This window comes from Malurus melanocephalus, unplaced genomic scaffold (genome assembly GCF_030028575.1).
Source record: "Malurus melanocephalus ecotype Western Australia unplaced genomic scaffold, MMel_1.1 scaffold_94, whole genome shotgun sequence".
In the NCBI taxonomy this organism is placed as follows: Eukaryota; Metazoa; Chordata; class Aves; order Passeriformes; family Maluridae; genus Malurus; species Malurus melanocephalus.
In genome coordinates this window covers 629,206-646,741 of record NW_026623326.1, presented here as the reverse complement: position 1 = coordinate 646,741, position 17,536 = coordinate 629,206, and the positions used below count along the sequence as shown (strand labels likewise).

At 42.6% G+C, this 17,536-nt stretch overlaps 1 protein-coding gene across 4 annotated transcripts in view; it reads right to left on the bottom strand.

Moving 5' to 3' along the window:
• Positions 1–17,536, bottom strand: part of SLC15A2 (solute carrier family 15 member 2) — a 66,312-nt gene that overhangs the window by 19,473 nt on the left and 29,303 nt on the right. For all 4 annotated transcript variants that reach the window (XM_057368560.1, XM_057368559.1, XM_057368561.1 and 1 more), the window contains 10 exons: positions 17,322–17,463; positions 15,441–15,533; positions 14,298–14,397; positions 9,183–9,273; positions 7,074–7,151; positions 4,418–4,500; positions 3,348–3,434; positions 2,944–3,033; positions 2,565–2,609; positions 305–337 (listed from right to left, as the gene is read on the bottom strand). In XM_057368560.1, the coding sequence (XP_057224543.1) occupies positions 305–337; positions 2,565–2,609; positions 2,944–3,033; positions 3,348–3,434; positions 4,418–4,500; positions 7,074–7,151; positions 9,183–9,273; positions 14,298–14,397; positions 15,441–15,533; positions 17,322–17,463 (842 nt within the window). The remainder of the gene's footprint in view (positions 1–304; positions 338–2,564; positions 2,610–2,943; positions 3,034–3,347; positions 3,435–4,417; positions 4,501–7,073; positions 7,152–9,182; positions 9,274–14,297; positions 14,398–15,440; positions 15,534–17,321; positions 17,464–17,536) is intronic.

Below are 17,536 nucleotides of genomic sequence, written 5' to 3'. Positions count from 1 at the left end.
TGCAGGTTGTATTCTCCACATGCCAGTACCAATTCAAGAACTATTGTGGTGGTATGCTTCCCCACACCTCACTGCTCTGCAGGATTCAACCTCTGTATTAGGACATCCTCGTAGTCTTCCGAACCCCAAGCTTGCAAAAAGCAAGTGAACAATAAGGCAGAGGCCACACCAGAGCAACCAGCGGGAGCACTGCTATTACCTTGAAAAGGAGCAGAGAATGGCCACTGGTCCCATGAGTAAAATGAAAATAAGAGAAAAAAAAATACATTCCAAGGGTTATTTCCTACCCTGTAATATCTTTTACCTGCATTTGGTCAGGCTGAAGGACATAAATTCCCTGAAACAAAAAGATATTCCAAGTGATTCATAAACACTATAACATATCAGTGCATATGGCAAATAAGTAATCGGTCCCACGGAGGCCTTTGCAGCCAAGGTGATTTCCTCAAGTGCTTTATATTGGCTTTAGCAGCTGATATTGTGCTCTTGACACTTGTCATCTCAGGTCACAGTGTTTAATAAGATCATTTTGCAGAAGGAAGTTGCACTCAATCCTTGATATTTGGCAGTTATGACACAGCCCATGACGGGCACTGAGGCCCATCTTTCAGGCTGGCTGAGCYGTGAACTAGGTGAGTGGAGAAGAATGGGGGTGGTAGTGTCCAACCTGGGAGGTGGGCTTAGAGCCCAGCCTGCTTCTGTAATGTGAAAAGCCCCAATCCTGTAAGTGAGTGTTCCCAAGCTTCAGAACCCTGTAAGCTCTKCTGGCATTTCTCCCAAGTTCCCAACAGGATAACAAAAGACCAACCTTGAGCCAGTGGGCTGCACAAACACCTCTTTCCTCCCTCCACCTGCACCTAGCAGGCTTTGGACAACTGTGACTTCTTGGTTTGAGCCAAGAGTCCTTAAGGCTGTAAGAGGTGCCTCACACTTGCATCACTATACCCAGCCCCCACAAACTGGCAGGGTCAACAGGAATGGATGGAGGAAGGGATCCCAGACTCCAAAGGAAACCACGGACCTTTCTCCAGGGAGGGACTGGCAATTGTCTGAACTCCACTAAATGCTTTCCATTTGAAATTAGGATGAAGGGGGTGCAGGAGGGAAGAAATTAGGAAGGAAATAATATATTTCCAAGAAATTGCTGGGGGGGAGCGGGGATGCTGTTGCCTGCCAGGCTTGTCCTGAGCCCAGTCCAGACTGGATGCCTGTCTCTGCCCACAGCTGCCTCCTGGGAGAGTGGGAACTGCTGGTCACAGCAAAGGGGCCAATAAAAAATACCAGGCAAATACCCCCTCTGGCTACTTTGTGCACACTACAGAAACGTGCTAATTTCATTAGGAAATGAGCCTGCAAATATTTCATCTGGCACTAAATCATTCCCTGTTTGACTCCAGACATCCTAGCTCAGCCCTTGTCTGCAGAACAGAAAGCCAGAGAGTATTACAAACACGACCTCCAACAAGCCTAGGGCTGGGATCACTCAAATGTTGCAGTTAATTGTCACCTTGTTGAGGTGGGACAGCTCATGAGCGGAGAGCCGAGGACAGTGAAACAAAAGCTAAGGAGCTATCCAAGTTGGTGWAACAAAAAAAACCCTGAATCTATCTTTCTCCAACTGGGAGAGTGCAGTAGTGACACCTGGTGATACTTGGCCCTCCTGCTAATGGATCACTGAGTGCATGTGAGCAAAACACCAGAAAACAAATGTTTTAGATATACATCACATAGACTGCATGGACTTTGTTCTGTCTTTCTGAGGTGGATAAATATTACCCAAGGTGTAGTCTTTTTCATGCCTCATTTGAACTAATTAAGCCTAATGAGTATCACATGTTGAGAGCCCAATTTTTAACAGGAGTGACAAAGAAGGTTTCAAATTTGTGGCTCTGCGTCAGTTTTAAACTGGAAAATGGACATTTACAATCCTAGATTTTGGTGTGAGCATCCACAGGCAAGATCTAGATGGCCTTTTAAAACATATATGTCTGGAAACCAGCCCTTTATGGTGACATCTTTGGGCAGATAGCGGATCTACATTTATCAGCTACTGCAGCTTGCACCATTTGCCATTCACACCTTTGAAGAACTTCATGGAAACTAATTAATTAATCCTCATCACATCTCTACCMTATACACAAGATTCCTGCTGGTTTTGAGAGGCTTCATGAATATATCACCAAATACTCCAGTGCAGAAAGGTACAACTACAACAGTTCTAGTTACACCTTAAAAGGGCTGAGTGACTAAAAGGCTGTCTTCCATGGAGACAGGAGGTTGAAAATCCTACCTGCTCTAGGACACAGAGCCAACGGTTGCTAGTAGGTCAATACCCCTGACTTGGCAGGCTGCTGATGGCTCCCCAGCCCTCACTTCTAGCTGAGATGAGCTGTGATGAGCTGAACATGGCTGCATGAACAGAGCCTCTGGCTTCTAATCACCAAAAGTGAAACTCACCCAGATTCACCAAGCAGACGCTCTTAGTACTGCAAGACTCCGGTTAAAAAGCAAGAGCAGTGATGTTACTACTAGTCTTACCAGCCCTGGTGACATTAAGTACTTACAAAATCAGCATTCATTTTTGTGGCTTGCAAAGTCCACCTGGATCCCTAAGGAGAAAACAGACAGCTGTGAAACCTTCAGGATGTTTTACAGGGSTAGAAAAGATGGGGACAGAGAAGATGACAGTGCTGGAGGTCTTATTTCCCATCTATTCCACCSCTTCCCTGTAACACCTGTCAGTATACAGGGAACGTTCTCCCTTCTCATTCTCCTGTGCCAGACACCTGGCAGAACTGTGAAGGGTTGGCCAGCAGTGATGGTGGAAGGCCCTAGACACTTGGTAGGAGTGTGGCCCGCTGTGTCCCCAGGATGCTTTGGTGTTAGCCCAGAAGGACAGAGGTGCAGAGGCTGGCAGGCAGAGCTGTGCCCACTGTACTGTACCTGCTGATCAAACAGGGCCCAGAACATTGGCAGCGGTATGAAGAGGAAGAGAACACGAGTCACCATTTTTACCTCCCCAATCAGCTGTTTCTAAAAGGGAACAGGCAAAAAGGTAAGGTAGGGGTGTAAAGCCAACAGGTGATTCAAGCCACAAAGCATAACTCCTTTRTCTTTCTGCATGGCAGTTCTTCATTGCTCTGACTTGTGACATTAGATATGTTCACATTTCTGCATTTCAGTGCAGCACCTAAACCATCCATTAAGGGTCAGGAGAGTACAGATGTGGGAAGGGACAGGAAATGCATGTGAGGAACGGTGTGGCCAGGCCAGTCTTACTGTCTCCCCTGTCTCTCTGCCCATCTGCCCCTTACCTCCCCAAACCTACCAGGTAGAGTATTGCTTACTGAGTATTTTTCTGATGCCCAGTCCAGCCARTGATCTCTCTTTGGAATCTCACGGGAGCGGTTTTTCAGCCGGTTTTTAATAGCAAACTAGGGAGAAAAACAGGYGAGTAACTCACTCATGCTGTACCTGCCCTTGTCATATTCCCAACTTAAGGCTGCCTTCCCCATTCCCAAATGTAAGTAGTGCTAGAAAATTGGAGGGAAGGGGGGAGTGGGGGAGGTGTTGCTGGATACCTCTAAAATCTCAGATTGGATGCTTTATGATGAATTGTCTGCAGAGAAGTTTTTATGACACTGGTTGATTAAAGATATGATGTGGGAATGAATCAYAGAATAATTGACTCTTAGAATATCCTGAGTTGGAAGGGACCCACAAGGGTCATCAAAGTCCAGTTCCTGGCCTGTTCATGCTCTGTGCCCCACTCACAGAACACACTGAGCCACCCTGGCAAAAAAAGTGGCAGATCTCACTTAGAAATCCTGTCTTTAGGATCTCGCCTGTTTCCCCAAGGTAAATTTGGCACTACGATTGACCTAGATAAAAAGAAAACATCTGCTGTTAGCAACAGCTTCCTGAAATAGAAACATCATTATCCACCTAATAATAAGAGAGTATTTTTTCACATACTGCATTCAGCTCACACACCATGAAAAACAATTTATAAGGCTCTAATGCAACTTCAGCAAGTGTCTCTTRCATTTACATGAATATGCTGAATGTCCATAATATGAATGTGTGCTATTACTGTCTGCTGAACTGATAAAGTTCAGAAAAATTATTCAACTGAAAAAAATGAAATCATATATCTAATACACTGTGAGTTTCTGAATTTTCCTTTCAGTTCAGTCTCCCCAGCATCTGCCAMTAGTGGTTCTACTGACATCGACTGAAGAGTTCATGGAGCTAAGGGGAAACAACTGAAATGCTGAAAGAATAAACTAAGACCTAAATGTGTTTCTTATTCCTTACAGCTCAGAAGAACCCCAATAGTCACCTGCCCTTTCCCTTTGTACTTTTTTATCCTGCAACCTCAGAGTCATGCATGAAAAAGAGAATTGCACACACTTACACCGATGCATTTGCACACTTCCAGCAAGACGTTTCCTTGTGGCGGTGTTTTTCTGTACAGTCCACTTCCAGCAATGAACACAACTGAAAAAATATTATAATCCAAATGGGAATTCACATGGCTGAAGCTCAATCTTGCACTGGCTTCCAGGAAGGATCCCCCACCCCTGTATTCAACAGAAATGCTCTGTCCTCAGTGCTCACAGGATTGCACTTTTAACTAAATAAATATATAGGAGTCCTTTAATCCCTTCAGACGGAAGAAATGTGATCCCTAGAATGTCACTACTGCCTTCTCATTACCTGCTCTACCACAATGTCTGATTCTTGCTGGAAACCAAAACTTTGAAAATTCACTCTGCCTATGCTCTTTGTAGACTAAACTTAAAATGCACATTGAATTGCTGCACCTAACGCTGGGAATCAACCCTCATCCACTGCAAACATGTGAGGATTAATCCAGATACAGCACAGTTTCTGTGCACTTGCATCTCACACACATTTCAGTGGAAACTGCCACAAAGATCCCTGCCTCACACACAGATGTCAACAGAAATTACCTCCATTTATGGTTCCACAAAGGGATATATAATTTAAGATACTGTTTTATCTTGGTTTTCTCCCTTGAAGCACAAAGATTTTCAGAATGAGACTTTAAAATCCCGTCAGAGATGGAGTTATCAGATTGTGYACCATTTATCCTGCTCTATGAGAGCACATTGGAATTCCAAAGAGATCAGTAAGGAGAAACATGGTAAAAGCTGAGCACGAAATCCTTATAATAAACAAACCTCAACTTTTTTAACTAACYCAACTGTCTGGGTCAGTCCACAGCCAGTGGAGAATAGTAGGCACTATTCTGTCCTAACACAGGAGGCCAGGGACACTGCAGGGRACTCACCTTTGGTTTTTTCTGACTRTGAAGACTTTTARCACCCAGGTTCRACTTRCAGAACTGTGAGAGACCTCTGAAGTCAGTTTAGATGAGTTGCACTTTGCATTTGTGCAAAGTCACCCAGAGTGGGTAGCTGTAGTACCTGACTTTTAGCATCACSATGTGAAGATGCTGGTGCCTCTAAAAAGGTGATCCATTAGGTTTGCTGAAATACTTTCTGGCAATGCCRTTGGCTCCTTTGGGAGCTGAGGTTCCTGCATTAGATTTGGCATTTGGAATTAAATAGTATCAATCTACCTTCAGAAACTCTAGCAGGTCTGAAAATCTCGCTCTAAATCTGCCTCTAAATCTATCCTTGCTTTCCATCAACACAGGGAGACGGCCAGCCAGGGCTGAAAGCGTATTTTCTCCAGTTCTGCATGCTGCTCACACAGTCAAATATATCACTTCCCAGAGCATTTTAGCATGTTACAAAAGAACAGAGAGCTGCTTTGCCAGGCAGGACGTGGAATTTGGCAGCAGGACACTAGCTAAAAACACATTTCCACGGATGCCCTCACTGAAACTGCAATATTTACACGTTCGTTTTCCCCTGGGCAACGAGTGCTCTGCTAGAAACATTCATCACAGCATGGTGCACAGAGGAGCCTGTGTGGCCCTAAACTGATAGGAACAGACCACCGAGGGAAACAGAACCTTCTCAAGGCCGTGACCACGCACTTTTTTGAAAATAACTGTTGCAATGTTAGCTGTGGCATGATGACATTTCTTCAGTTTYCTGATTCTTCACCCTAATGGAAATYTGAGTGGAGGCAGCAACATTCAYTTTCTCTGGGGGACAAASTTTTCAAATCCCARATGCTGTGGTGAAATTGCACARCTGCTGGGTCTCTCAGTGAAGGTAACAAGCTGAATGACATGTCACCCCATGCTGTGTCAAAAATTCACAAATGCAGTGTAATAACGGGACTGCTCTTCTCAGCAGCTTGTAGCTGTGAAACTAAAGCTAATGGGGTGTCCTCTGCACTGGCTACCAATGAGTAACAGTAAAATGGGGAGATTGCTGAATGTTTTATAAGGGTTGAAGAAAGAATCGTGACAAGTACATTAATGGGGCTAAAATGTAAGTGCTAAGAAGCACGGGGACTGTGGCTGCCTCCTGACACTTGGACAATAAGGATTTTTTATTGCAACATAATAATAAGTTGTCACTGTAATTGTGGAAATTACTTCTACCAAGCAAAGTGAGACAGCTCAGAACAAAGTAGCATCTCATTCAACTCCTTCTGCAGCACATAGATTCAGCAGTAGAAGTCTGAGCCATTAAAGATGGCCCTGAGCTGCAAGAAGCCTGTGGAAAGATTACAAGTGGCATGTGAAGCTTCTCTTCTATAAGCTGGGGGCCTCTGAGGGTTGCTCAGATTGCAGTTCAAAGGTCATGCCTGCTCATAGACAAAGCTTCAGCCATCACGAAAATAATTTTGGTGCCTCCCTTTGCATTAGAGCAAAGCAATTATACTGTGAAACATCCATCAGACCACCCCCTTAACAGCATCATGATAAAAGATTGCAGCAAAATCATGGTCTGCCCACCATCAGTGAACTACTGGTATTTATTGCTGTTCTGAACTGTGGAATTGTTGGGTTCCCTTGAATCCTTTCATTTCCCATCACAGCATCCATCCAGAATTAGTGAATTTGTGCRTTTGGTCATCTATCCATGGACTCAAAAATGGTAATTCCTATTACAAGCATCACTCACCAAGTGCCAACACCATCAGTGCTGCTGGGACGCCAAAAGCCAGTGCATAACAATCCTCTCCAAAACATTTCACATCCCCTGAAAAAGAAGTTGGAAATAAAAGCACCTTATTACAGCTAGACTTATGTTACTGGGGCTTTTGATTTGCTTCCCYAAATAAGTCACTTCCCCTGGTTTTAAATCTTCTTTGCTGGTGCTTGACACTGTGAATTGAATCTCCTTGAAACAGTTGTCCTCCCTTGATGAAGACAATTTGGAAGCAGGGTTMGTGTCTGCCAGCAAAAGCAGCTGATAATGGGATATTGATGCAAATGGTAGTAGGGAGGGGGCAGACAAATAGGTATAAAGAAGTACTAGGAACTGTAATTGGGGAAAAAAAGCACAACATTTACAATAACCTGAAGCCATTCTGTATTTGACTGGATCTAAATAACCAGTACTGTGTTTCCACATTCTTTGTGCCAGCTGCATCAGYCTTGAGTGAAAAACCTGAATCTGATTTCATAGCGACCTACAGTGGACAAAGTGGAAGCCAATGCCCGCACTGTGTAAGTGGGAGCCCAGGCTAAGCCTCAGAACTCCAGTTCCCTTTGTCACCACCACCAATCACACTGGGGCAGCCTGCTCCAAATGTCAGGTCTTGCAGCAACCCATCAGGAAACCAGGCATGTTAAGCATGGTTTGGATCAATCTGAGCTGTGGGTCACTGAAACCCTGTGCCTCTTGGACCAGGTCAGTTCTTGCACYGTGCTCCAGCTGCAAAGAGCAAGCYAGTAGTGGGTCTRAGTTTGAATGCCAAGGGCTAGATATTACTCCATTCTTACATAGAGTAATGACAAAATAACTACAAATAAGCCAACCCAGTTAACAGGAGACCAATCCATGAAACCCTCAGCTGCTCCTGTTTGTTGTAGTTGGGAAGCCACAGACACTGCACAGCTGTGTGCATGCATAGCATTTATTTACCTTTTTTCAGCAAATTAGCTGAAATACAACAAAGCTGAGAGCAACATTATGGGCACACTGAACTTTTAACATGCTGAATGAGTTGGACTTCTCTACCTAAAARTATACATTTCATATTTGTACCAAATGTCTACAAACTGCATTTCTTGGTCTTCCAAGAAAAGATTTCACATTTAGCAAAACTGTTACTCTTTCCCCATCGTATCCAATTCCATATTGAATCACTAGTTTATATTGGCACATGTTTTGATGTGTGAATGGACTGGATTTCATCTGCCCATTGACTACATTAAGCAAAAGCCCTTCCCAACTGAATGCTGACCTGGAGACACCAGAGGGAGAACAAGTAAGAGAGACAGCATTTGTCTTTGTCCCTATGYGTGGTGTAAACATGAGACAAGGGCCTGTTCAAATGACACTCCAAACAAATAGAGCTTTCTGGATGACATGGAATGGAATGAAAAAAATGGCAACTAAATGTGAAGACTACCTTGTCCCTGGCCCCATCACCTATGGCCTGCTGCTCTGCCTCTGTGCCTGTATTTAGAGTGTGCCAAGGCTTGGGGACTAAAAAGTGTTTTGCACGCAGGCTGGAATATAAAGTAGGTCTTAAATGGGGCATAGGCCTGTGCTTTGTCTTCAAGGCTAGTTGCTCAGGGCAGCAATCTTGCAAGCAGACCCACGCAGACAAGCCTGAGTGCCAGGACAGAGCCCTCCAGAAGTCAGCAGCACCCYGTGGGAGGGAGAAGGTAGGACTTTGAAACCAGCCCTGCTATGTTTTTCAGCCCTGACACTGCACAGGACAGCAGAAATCACTTCCTCTCCACAGGTTACCTGCAAGGAAGTCCTTTACTGCTAGTGGGGATTAGATGACCATAAACATCCGTCCACCTTTGATATTTTAATTCTGCAGTTCAGGCTGGCTTTGAAATACAACCAGAAATATAATTTCAGTGACTTGTCTGCCTGTATTAYAAATCTGTTATGCTGCTACAGCAGGATTAACAAGGTGTAAATGCAATACACTGACCACTCCACAAATAATACAATTTCTGCCATTCTGTTGTCATAAGAGTCTAACTATGCACAGCAGAGTAGTTAGAGAGCAGCTAATTTATTGTTTTATTCTAAATTCACACTGACCTCTTAATACAGGAGTTACAAACGTGGAGATCAAACTTCCAGCATTAATGGATAAATAGAAGATGGAAAAAAACTTGCTTCTCTCCGAGGTCTAAAACAAGAGAAGACAATGTCAATGTCATGGCTAAAGCGCAGCATTGGGCTTGCAAATTGAACACTATCAATTCCCTTGTAGGAAGGCTGGGTAAATATTGACACAAAGTGCACAAAATGTTAAGCAAACAAGCTTGAGTTCAGGTGATGGTAAATGCTCACACAAATCAGCTCACGTTACTCGAGAAGTGCTTTGGGGATTTTTGGCATTTCAGAGGAAAAGCCAGTACTTTGTGAGACTGGAAGGAGGCGAGAGCATTTACTTATTCAGAACAAGTAGCATGATTCAGCTCCTTTGTCACCTAATTCAATCCAATTTGGCATGGTTTGACAAGCTCATAATTTCTTCCCATGTCTGAGTGCTTCTTTTTTTTTTTTTTTTTTCCTCCTCTCCTGTGTAGAAATATAAAAAGAAACCTGTGCATTTTAAGGAACTGGTAATCAGAGCATAGATGAAAGAGAGCCAGCAATTGAGAAGTATCCATCAAAGAGGAGACCACCAAGGCCRAGGCCAGTCAACCTCAAATTAATAAGGTAAATTAAATTTAGGGAAGCAAATTCAAGAGCCTAATGGAGGGATGAACTCTAGGAAAAAGAGTTCTGAATTTAACTTAAGTTGCAACRTATTATAGTTTATAGAGTCAAAGGATTCATGTTGACCTGCTTCCTGCAAAATTCATAATTTGGAAGGAATCAAGGATTTGATGGAGAGTTTGGTCCTTTTTGAAAGAGTAATGTGTGCATGCAGGCTCTCCTTGCTTGTGGGAGAGACATAGGTGCACAGTCACATGTGTTCTGCATGCAGTGCTAAGCTTCTTCCCTGTCTGTGGGTGGGCCATCAGAGAGGAGAAACAAAAGCAGGCTACCTGACCTACCCCGTGCTCATTTGTTTCACCAGCTCTGGGTGAAACCTGAGTTGATAAAGGAAGTGGGGAAAATTGCTTCAGACATGGCATGGTGCCTGGCAGAGAGCTTCTTAGGGCACCTTGAACCACATSTCTGTGACCTGAGCATCATTTGAATGCAAAGCTTTAACTTAGCTGAGTGCTAGAAAACTCCTCAGGGACTGTTGTTCTGTCTCCTTTCCTTCTAATGTGTCCTGCTTCCTTCTGCTCCCTGAGACAACAATATTCACAAGGCTAGAAAACTGGAGAAAATGTGAAGAATTGAAGGCAGCTGAAAGAGGACAGCTCTTAAGTAATGAATCCTGAGATCCAAAAATGTAACAAAACTTCCTGTAACTGATGGTGCAGYCAACAGGAAATATTGCTACTTGATATGGCAAGAAGCCTCCTATCACAGGGGATTACTGCAGGGAGGAGGGGGAGGTGGAAGAGTGTGGGAGGGCTCTTCTTTATGTCCCCTTGTAAAGTGGGTGGTGAGAAGGTGAGAGTGAGAGCCACATCACCTCCCACTGCCACCCACCATGRAGTCTGGGGGTCTGCTTAGCTGGATTAAGGGCTTTCTGCCTTGACCCAGCACAGCTGTGAAGACCCCATCAACTTGAGCTTTTGGCTTTTCCACAATTTTATTTCCTAGAGTGTTCAAGGCTAAGCCATACATTCCTCATAAATTTTTTTATACTGGACTAAGGCATTTGAAGGCCTTATAAAAATCATCTCCATGGCATGTTSTCATGGTTAATAGAAAACAGCAGTGGGTCTTACTATCTGTTATATTCCATTTCTATCCTTGCTGGTGGTTTTGATAACCCAGAACTTTCTACTGCTAAACTAGTAAAATTATGTTTTCTTTTTCACTCTTTTTGTGACTAGTTATTTGTCCTCATAAAGAAAACTAGAGAAATGAGCAGCCACAGCAATCTTCCCSATTCCTTGATAGCCTTCCCATGACTTGTTGAGGGTGGTGCAGTAGAGTCCTCACTGTCCTGCCCTCTTCTAGTCAAATTCTCATGGCATGTCACTAACCCTTCATATCTGAGCAACTCAGAATCCCTGAAAGCCGTGATAAACTCAAGCATGCAGCTCTTCACATGATAAAGTCAGAGCAACAACTACCRAAAAGAATGTGGTGCTAAGAGAAGAGGATAGTGATACATTAAGAATTTGGAGTATCTTATTTCACACATTTKCAGATTTCAGTGATGGAAAGAAAAATGATCAGAGAAAAGCAGAAATAACTACAAAACTAATGACCCAGAAGCTTACAAATTATCCCAACTGGAATAAGGAAATTTTCTCCCTATTGTTTTAATCTTTAGAATAGWCAAACATTAATAACATGATTTGGATTAGCTAATTTGAGAAAAGGTACTGTACATGATAATCCTGATCTCCTTGGCAACCAGAAAATAAAGAAACAAAGAGAGAGCTATTTAGCACCTTAAACACCATACTGCACTATTTGAAAGCAGCTTTGGTCCCTAATTAATATGCACAGCAGCTTCACATTCATATAACATATCATAAATATCATTTTGTTCAGGCACTTTTAACTTGGACTTCCAATYCCATGGACAAAGACATTTGGAAATCTCCTGCAGATAAATCTATTTTCCCTATCCAACCTCCTGCCAAATAAGTCCCCATCATGTCTGTAGTGGTACCATTCTCAAAGTAGCAGATCCAAGACTATTATGCTCCTAAAGTGCKTAAAAGAGGATCAGATTGATTTTGTGCATTTACCTCAAAACATAAACTTGTCTCTAGGAATAGCAGGGGCAATTTAGTTATTTATATACAAAACTACCTCATACCCAGTTTTCAGATAAAACAACTAAGCTTGTGTACTTAAGGGCTCAGCTGAAGTTTATTGGTGTCCTGCAAATTAAGGGAGAATCAAATGCTTCATTTCATAGGGAATTTTCAAAACTTATTTCATCCTACCTGGAGTGGRAGAACATAAAATGTAAGACCCCTCAAACACCACTCCAGAGGGAAGAAATATTCTGGTTGGCCTCAAACCTTTCATTCCTTACAAAATCAAAACTTCTCATTCCAATTTTGATGACTTAYACTTCCTATCACRTAGCATAAAACATTTGTTTGTTCTGAAAGACCAAGTAATTTCAAAATGGTAAAATGGAAAACTTTCTATTTGGAAAAGAATGAATAGAGAAGAACACATTGTTCTTATCACAATGCTTTTTATGGTTTTCTTTCTCTAAATTAGTTTTTCTTGAAGGTAACATGCAGGTGAATGTTTGAGCCTTTGTATTTGATAAATTTGTTGGAGAGATGTAGTCTGAATGCTGGAGAATGGGTACAGGCTCACACAACCACAGGCAGTTCARGTTTTCTCTCTGTAACTCAGCTGTAATGGTAACTTTGGGATAATAATATGTATGTGCCTGACTGGGGTGCTGAGATTCATTAGCTGAAGTCTGTAAAACACTCTGAAGATAAGTGCTACATATTATCATACTGTAATTAGGTGGTAATTGAAAGATGCTGGATAAACACTATTAATCATTAATATTCATAGAAGTAGCACTTCTATAAATGCTGTTGTAGCACCCTTTAGAATCCTTCTGGGACAACTATTGGTGCCACAAGCCAGGACGCCCACACACTGAGATGCATGCAGCAATCCCAGAGCACGTGTGCTGTGGTGCCAGTCTGATTTTGGTCAGAGTTGTGCCAGCTGGGGAGGCTGGTGACCTCCAGAGCTTTGCTAATCCCCTTTCTGCATCCCCTAAAGCACCAGATGCAGCTGACAGCACAGTGTGGACATGACTGCAGRAGGATCTGCTCTGGACAAGTGACCATGTTTAGGAATTCTTTTTTCCCATGTTTTGTTATTCCTTAGCGATCATGAACTTAATCCTTTCAACATCACACAGTTCATGTGCAAAAAGCACAAGTCTTGCCAAAATTTTAAATCTAGTCTATATTWTTTCATTACATGTTGACTACATACTAGGGCATTGCAAAAGACAAGGAGAAAACTGTCCTACAGGGTTCCTTGTCCAAGGCCAAGGGGCCAACTCTTATCCAACTTTTACCAGTGCTTTTTCTCACACACTATTAGTCTAACATTATTTTTTAATGCTTCAATTGATGGCAATTTCCATCTCCCAAAGGTCCTAGTATTTTCCAGTATTTCTCTGGATCTATTTCTGGAAAAAAATTTCATACTGTCAGTCTTAAATAATCCTTTTTGAGTTTAAGCCTACTCATCACAGACCCCAACACTTATTTTCTTTTTTGTAGCAGTGGCTTTCTACATATTTGAGGACTTATGCCATGCACAGAAMTTGCTCATTTGAATACTTGTCATGAAAAAAATGGAAATTTTTATTTGTATGTTAGGTCAACATAAATCTATTTAACTTGAAGTCAATTTAAAAATTTAGCATTTTGCCTGAGGATTAGCACTTCCTGACCTGCTTTGCTTCTTTAAGCACTACCTTATCCCTGGTTGAGCCCCTGTGCTGAATAATGTGAGTTTGCGATTAGAGCAGATGAGGAGCTAAGCACTCATGACAGAGAATGAGGACACAAAGCACCTGAACTACAATTCACAGGACACAGAGCACAAATAGAGCTAAACAAGAACATTTCCTCAACTCTTTAAAACTCCCCATTCTGGAATATCCAGAGAACATTCTGGCACTACTTTCAAAACACTGGAATTTCCTAGTTTTTTMTGAACAACATTTGAGACACAGACTATGACTGATTTATGGAAAAAATAATCCCACAGAAGCAWAGACTGGTGATACAATATTTTCTTTCATTTGCTGTATTCCATTGCAGTGTATTGGTTCATAATACATASAGTTTCATGATATGGAAGACAGGATTTTTCAACTACTCTGATGTCCAATTAACATTTAGATGACTTGATGCAATTATTACCTACSTTTTCCAGTACCAATCCTATTCTGCTGTCATTTTCCCTTCCTGAAGCATCTAGATTCTTTCAAATTTTATGTAMACCATCCTACCTCACATCTTACTATGCCTTTTTAGCAAACTGGCCCTTATTCTAGCACAACAGGAATTTGATCACAAAAAGTTAGCAGACACTGCAGATTTTAGGAAAGAAAAGAAGTCTTACATGTTCCTCTTCAAACTGGTCCCCACCAAATGCAGAGACACAGGGCTTGATACCTCCTGTTCCAAGGGCGATCAAAAACAGACCAAGCATAGACAGGACCCTTCATGCAAGAACAAAAATATCACCATTGCAAAACCTTTCCAGTGTTTATGAGGGCATTTTAGTGTCACCCAACCATGACTCCTCTGATAATGTTGTCTTTTGCACATGGGTAGTGAGGATGAGCCAGCTAAGTGTGAAAAACAAATTAATTGTCCTAATTTCTGCATTCTGTACCAGTTAGTTAACCAAACTGGTTTTGTCAGTTTCTTGTTGTTCTGAGGCCCAATGGACTTGTAGAGATCAGAGATCTTGGGAATTTTTTTTTACTCATATTACAACGAAAGATTTCAGAGATCAATTGAGAGAAAGAAGAAAAGGGGAGTATTTTTTTGCAGCCTTCTAGCCTGGGTAAGAGCAGACAAACTGTTCAAATTAGGCTCATTCTTGTGTTCTTTCTACTTCCCAGTGGTTTTTAAAATATCACTGTTGGCCTGATAGATTATGTTTGTGGGAACAAGAGTATCAGGACTGGCCAGGTCTGGGGCAAAACTGTTTTGTAAATCACATGTTCTCCTGCCTGCATGTGCATATTTTTTGAGCCATGACCACACAGACAAAACCAGCTTGGTGCTTCCAGAGACATTACTCTGACAAGCCTATCAGTTCAGAATCTAGAGGGTTGTATTTTGTGGAAGAGACAGACCCTTCCCCTGTCATCTGAAAATGTATTTCAGTTTTGTGTTCCCATGCACAYGGGGGAATCTTGCTGAGCTGGACAGCTGTGCAGAGGGAGGAAGGAGCCTGGTGCAGGCAGTTGGATGGAGGAGACAAACCAATAGCAGGGTATAGCAGAGAGGGGTGATCCCAGGTGCCTGTGTCAAAGGGATTAGAGTCTCTATGCTGATTTCCAACTCCATTTGGCATGTTTACACACCAGATCCACCCTTCTGCTCTTACTCAGACATCCCTAACCCTTCTTGGATGAAAGTAATCCATGCACAGTCCCCAAAATACTGGCTAGATGAAGGTGACACTAATTAGTTGGGCAAACCAACTGCCATCCCAACCTGCTACAGCACTGTGGCATCAAGGGCTACTTACACATGAACTGCCTGGTTGCCCAGGGATGGAATGGCACCGACTGACTTTATCAGATGGCCAACAACATACACAATGGAGAGGTAGATGATCGTCCTGTGAGGAAAGCAAACAGCAGTGACTGAAGGTGCYGAAAACACAGTGTGCCCATGCTTGCTGATACGGCAGCTCTACTTGGCAGACACACAAGGAGCTGGTTTGTTCTGCCACTGGTACAGCGGGCAGCTATAATTCCTTTGTGTCAACACTGAGTGCACTAGAAGGAATAGATATGCAAATGGKTTCAGATTAAGGAGGGATAGCCCCTGCTTTATTTGTAGACATTACTGAGCAGAATAAATGAAAAGTGTTCCAGTCTTGTCACGCATGGAAGACTGCAAAGAGAAGAGCACTRTTCAGGTCCAACTTGATTTCCAGATTACTAATAACTGGCATTTTGTAGGAGGTGTATTGACTGGAAGGGATCTCTAAAGACTGTTACCCACATTCAACCCACCTAACCAACAAACCTGAATAAGGAGGGTGCTTTCCTCCTTGTAAGTCTGTTTTATGTTCTAAGTACCTCTGAAAGACTGAGCTCATCTATCTGCCTCCCATATGCTGGTGAGGGAGAAAAAGGAATCTGAGTAGGATGATCAGATTCTTGAGTGTATTATATTCCTCATCACCTTCAAGATTAAGAGAAATCTATGTATTCATGTGTAGATGAAACATTCAAAGGACTTGTTAGAACAGAGAAAGAAGTCCTGTGAGTTTTGAGCATGGAAGTGGTACCAGATGCATGCAAACCCTGTTACAAGAGCTAATTTAGAGACACATCAGATCATTCTGAGAAGCCCCTCYAATCTGTTATCTCTCCATGGTATTGGCAAAGGTCCAGCTACTACAGCAAAAGCCACCTCCCATTAAGTTATAGGGATTACTCCAGGGAAAGTCTCTTGCCAAACACACCAGTCTGTATAAAGATTTACCTTCTCTMAGCATCCTGCTGCAAGATAGACATCATCAAATACCAGCAAATACTGTTAAGTGACCTTAAATAATGAAGTTAATAAATCCCCGCTTATTTTTTTCATTCAAAGGGACAAGAGAATGACTAAAATTGAGCACAGAGAAAAAAGGACACTGATAGCTCGTGAAGAACTTCCTTCTGGAAAGGCATATGGCAGCTATTTCCTGTTGAGACTCTTCTGCCAGATATGCTTAGTCCTAGAGAGAAGGGTTTAGTCAGACTTCATCACCCTGACAGCCAAGACTCCTCAGACAATGAACAAACAGTGCCAAGCAAAGAAAGTCCTATATCCAGCTGCTCATCACCACTCTGGGGCAGATGCTGGCTCCATGACTTATGATAAGAAGGGAAGACTGCCTAAGGACTCAGTCAGGAAGAGTTTACCTGGTTATGTGCTGATGGAGATGATTTGAGAGAACCCAGGTCTCTCGGGCATAAAAGTGGGTGTSCTGATACACTCCCTATGCTGTGAGAAGTGTAAGTGCATCATAGTTACTGACATTTCATCTGAATCTGGGAGATCTACATTATGACATTGCTTTGCCACTATCTTTGAATCCTGCTCAGAAGCAGACTTTGGCAAACTGAGGGTTAACTGCTCTACACCTCAGCTTCCTGAAATCAGGAAAAGTGTGCCTGTGATATTTAATGTGTCCCAGCTTTGTTACCTGTTGGCCTTTGGGTGTAAGAGGAGCACAAAAGAGCATGAGCAAACAGATCAGCTCTGTTAACAGAGAGGAGCTGACCTTCATAGGTGTGTCTTTGCTGCACTCTGAGCTAGTTCCAAACTGGGAGCACAAAGAGCACTGCCCTTGCACAGGCTGTGTGGTGTCGATCCATGCTGACTTAATCAAAGAGATGGCTCCACTTACTTGTATTTCCCCAGCCACGAGTCTGCCATGATGGCTCCGATGACAGGTGTGAAATAACACAGTGCGGAAAAGGCATGATACACAGCAGTGGAGAGATTCTCATCCCAGTGGAAGAAGCTTAAGAAATACAGTGTCAGGACAGCTAAAAGGAAACAAAAAAAATCATATCATATAATTAATGTGTGTCTCTGCAGGTAAGCAGGATYATGGTGGCA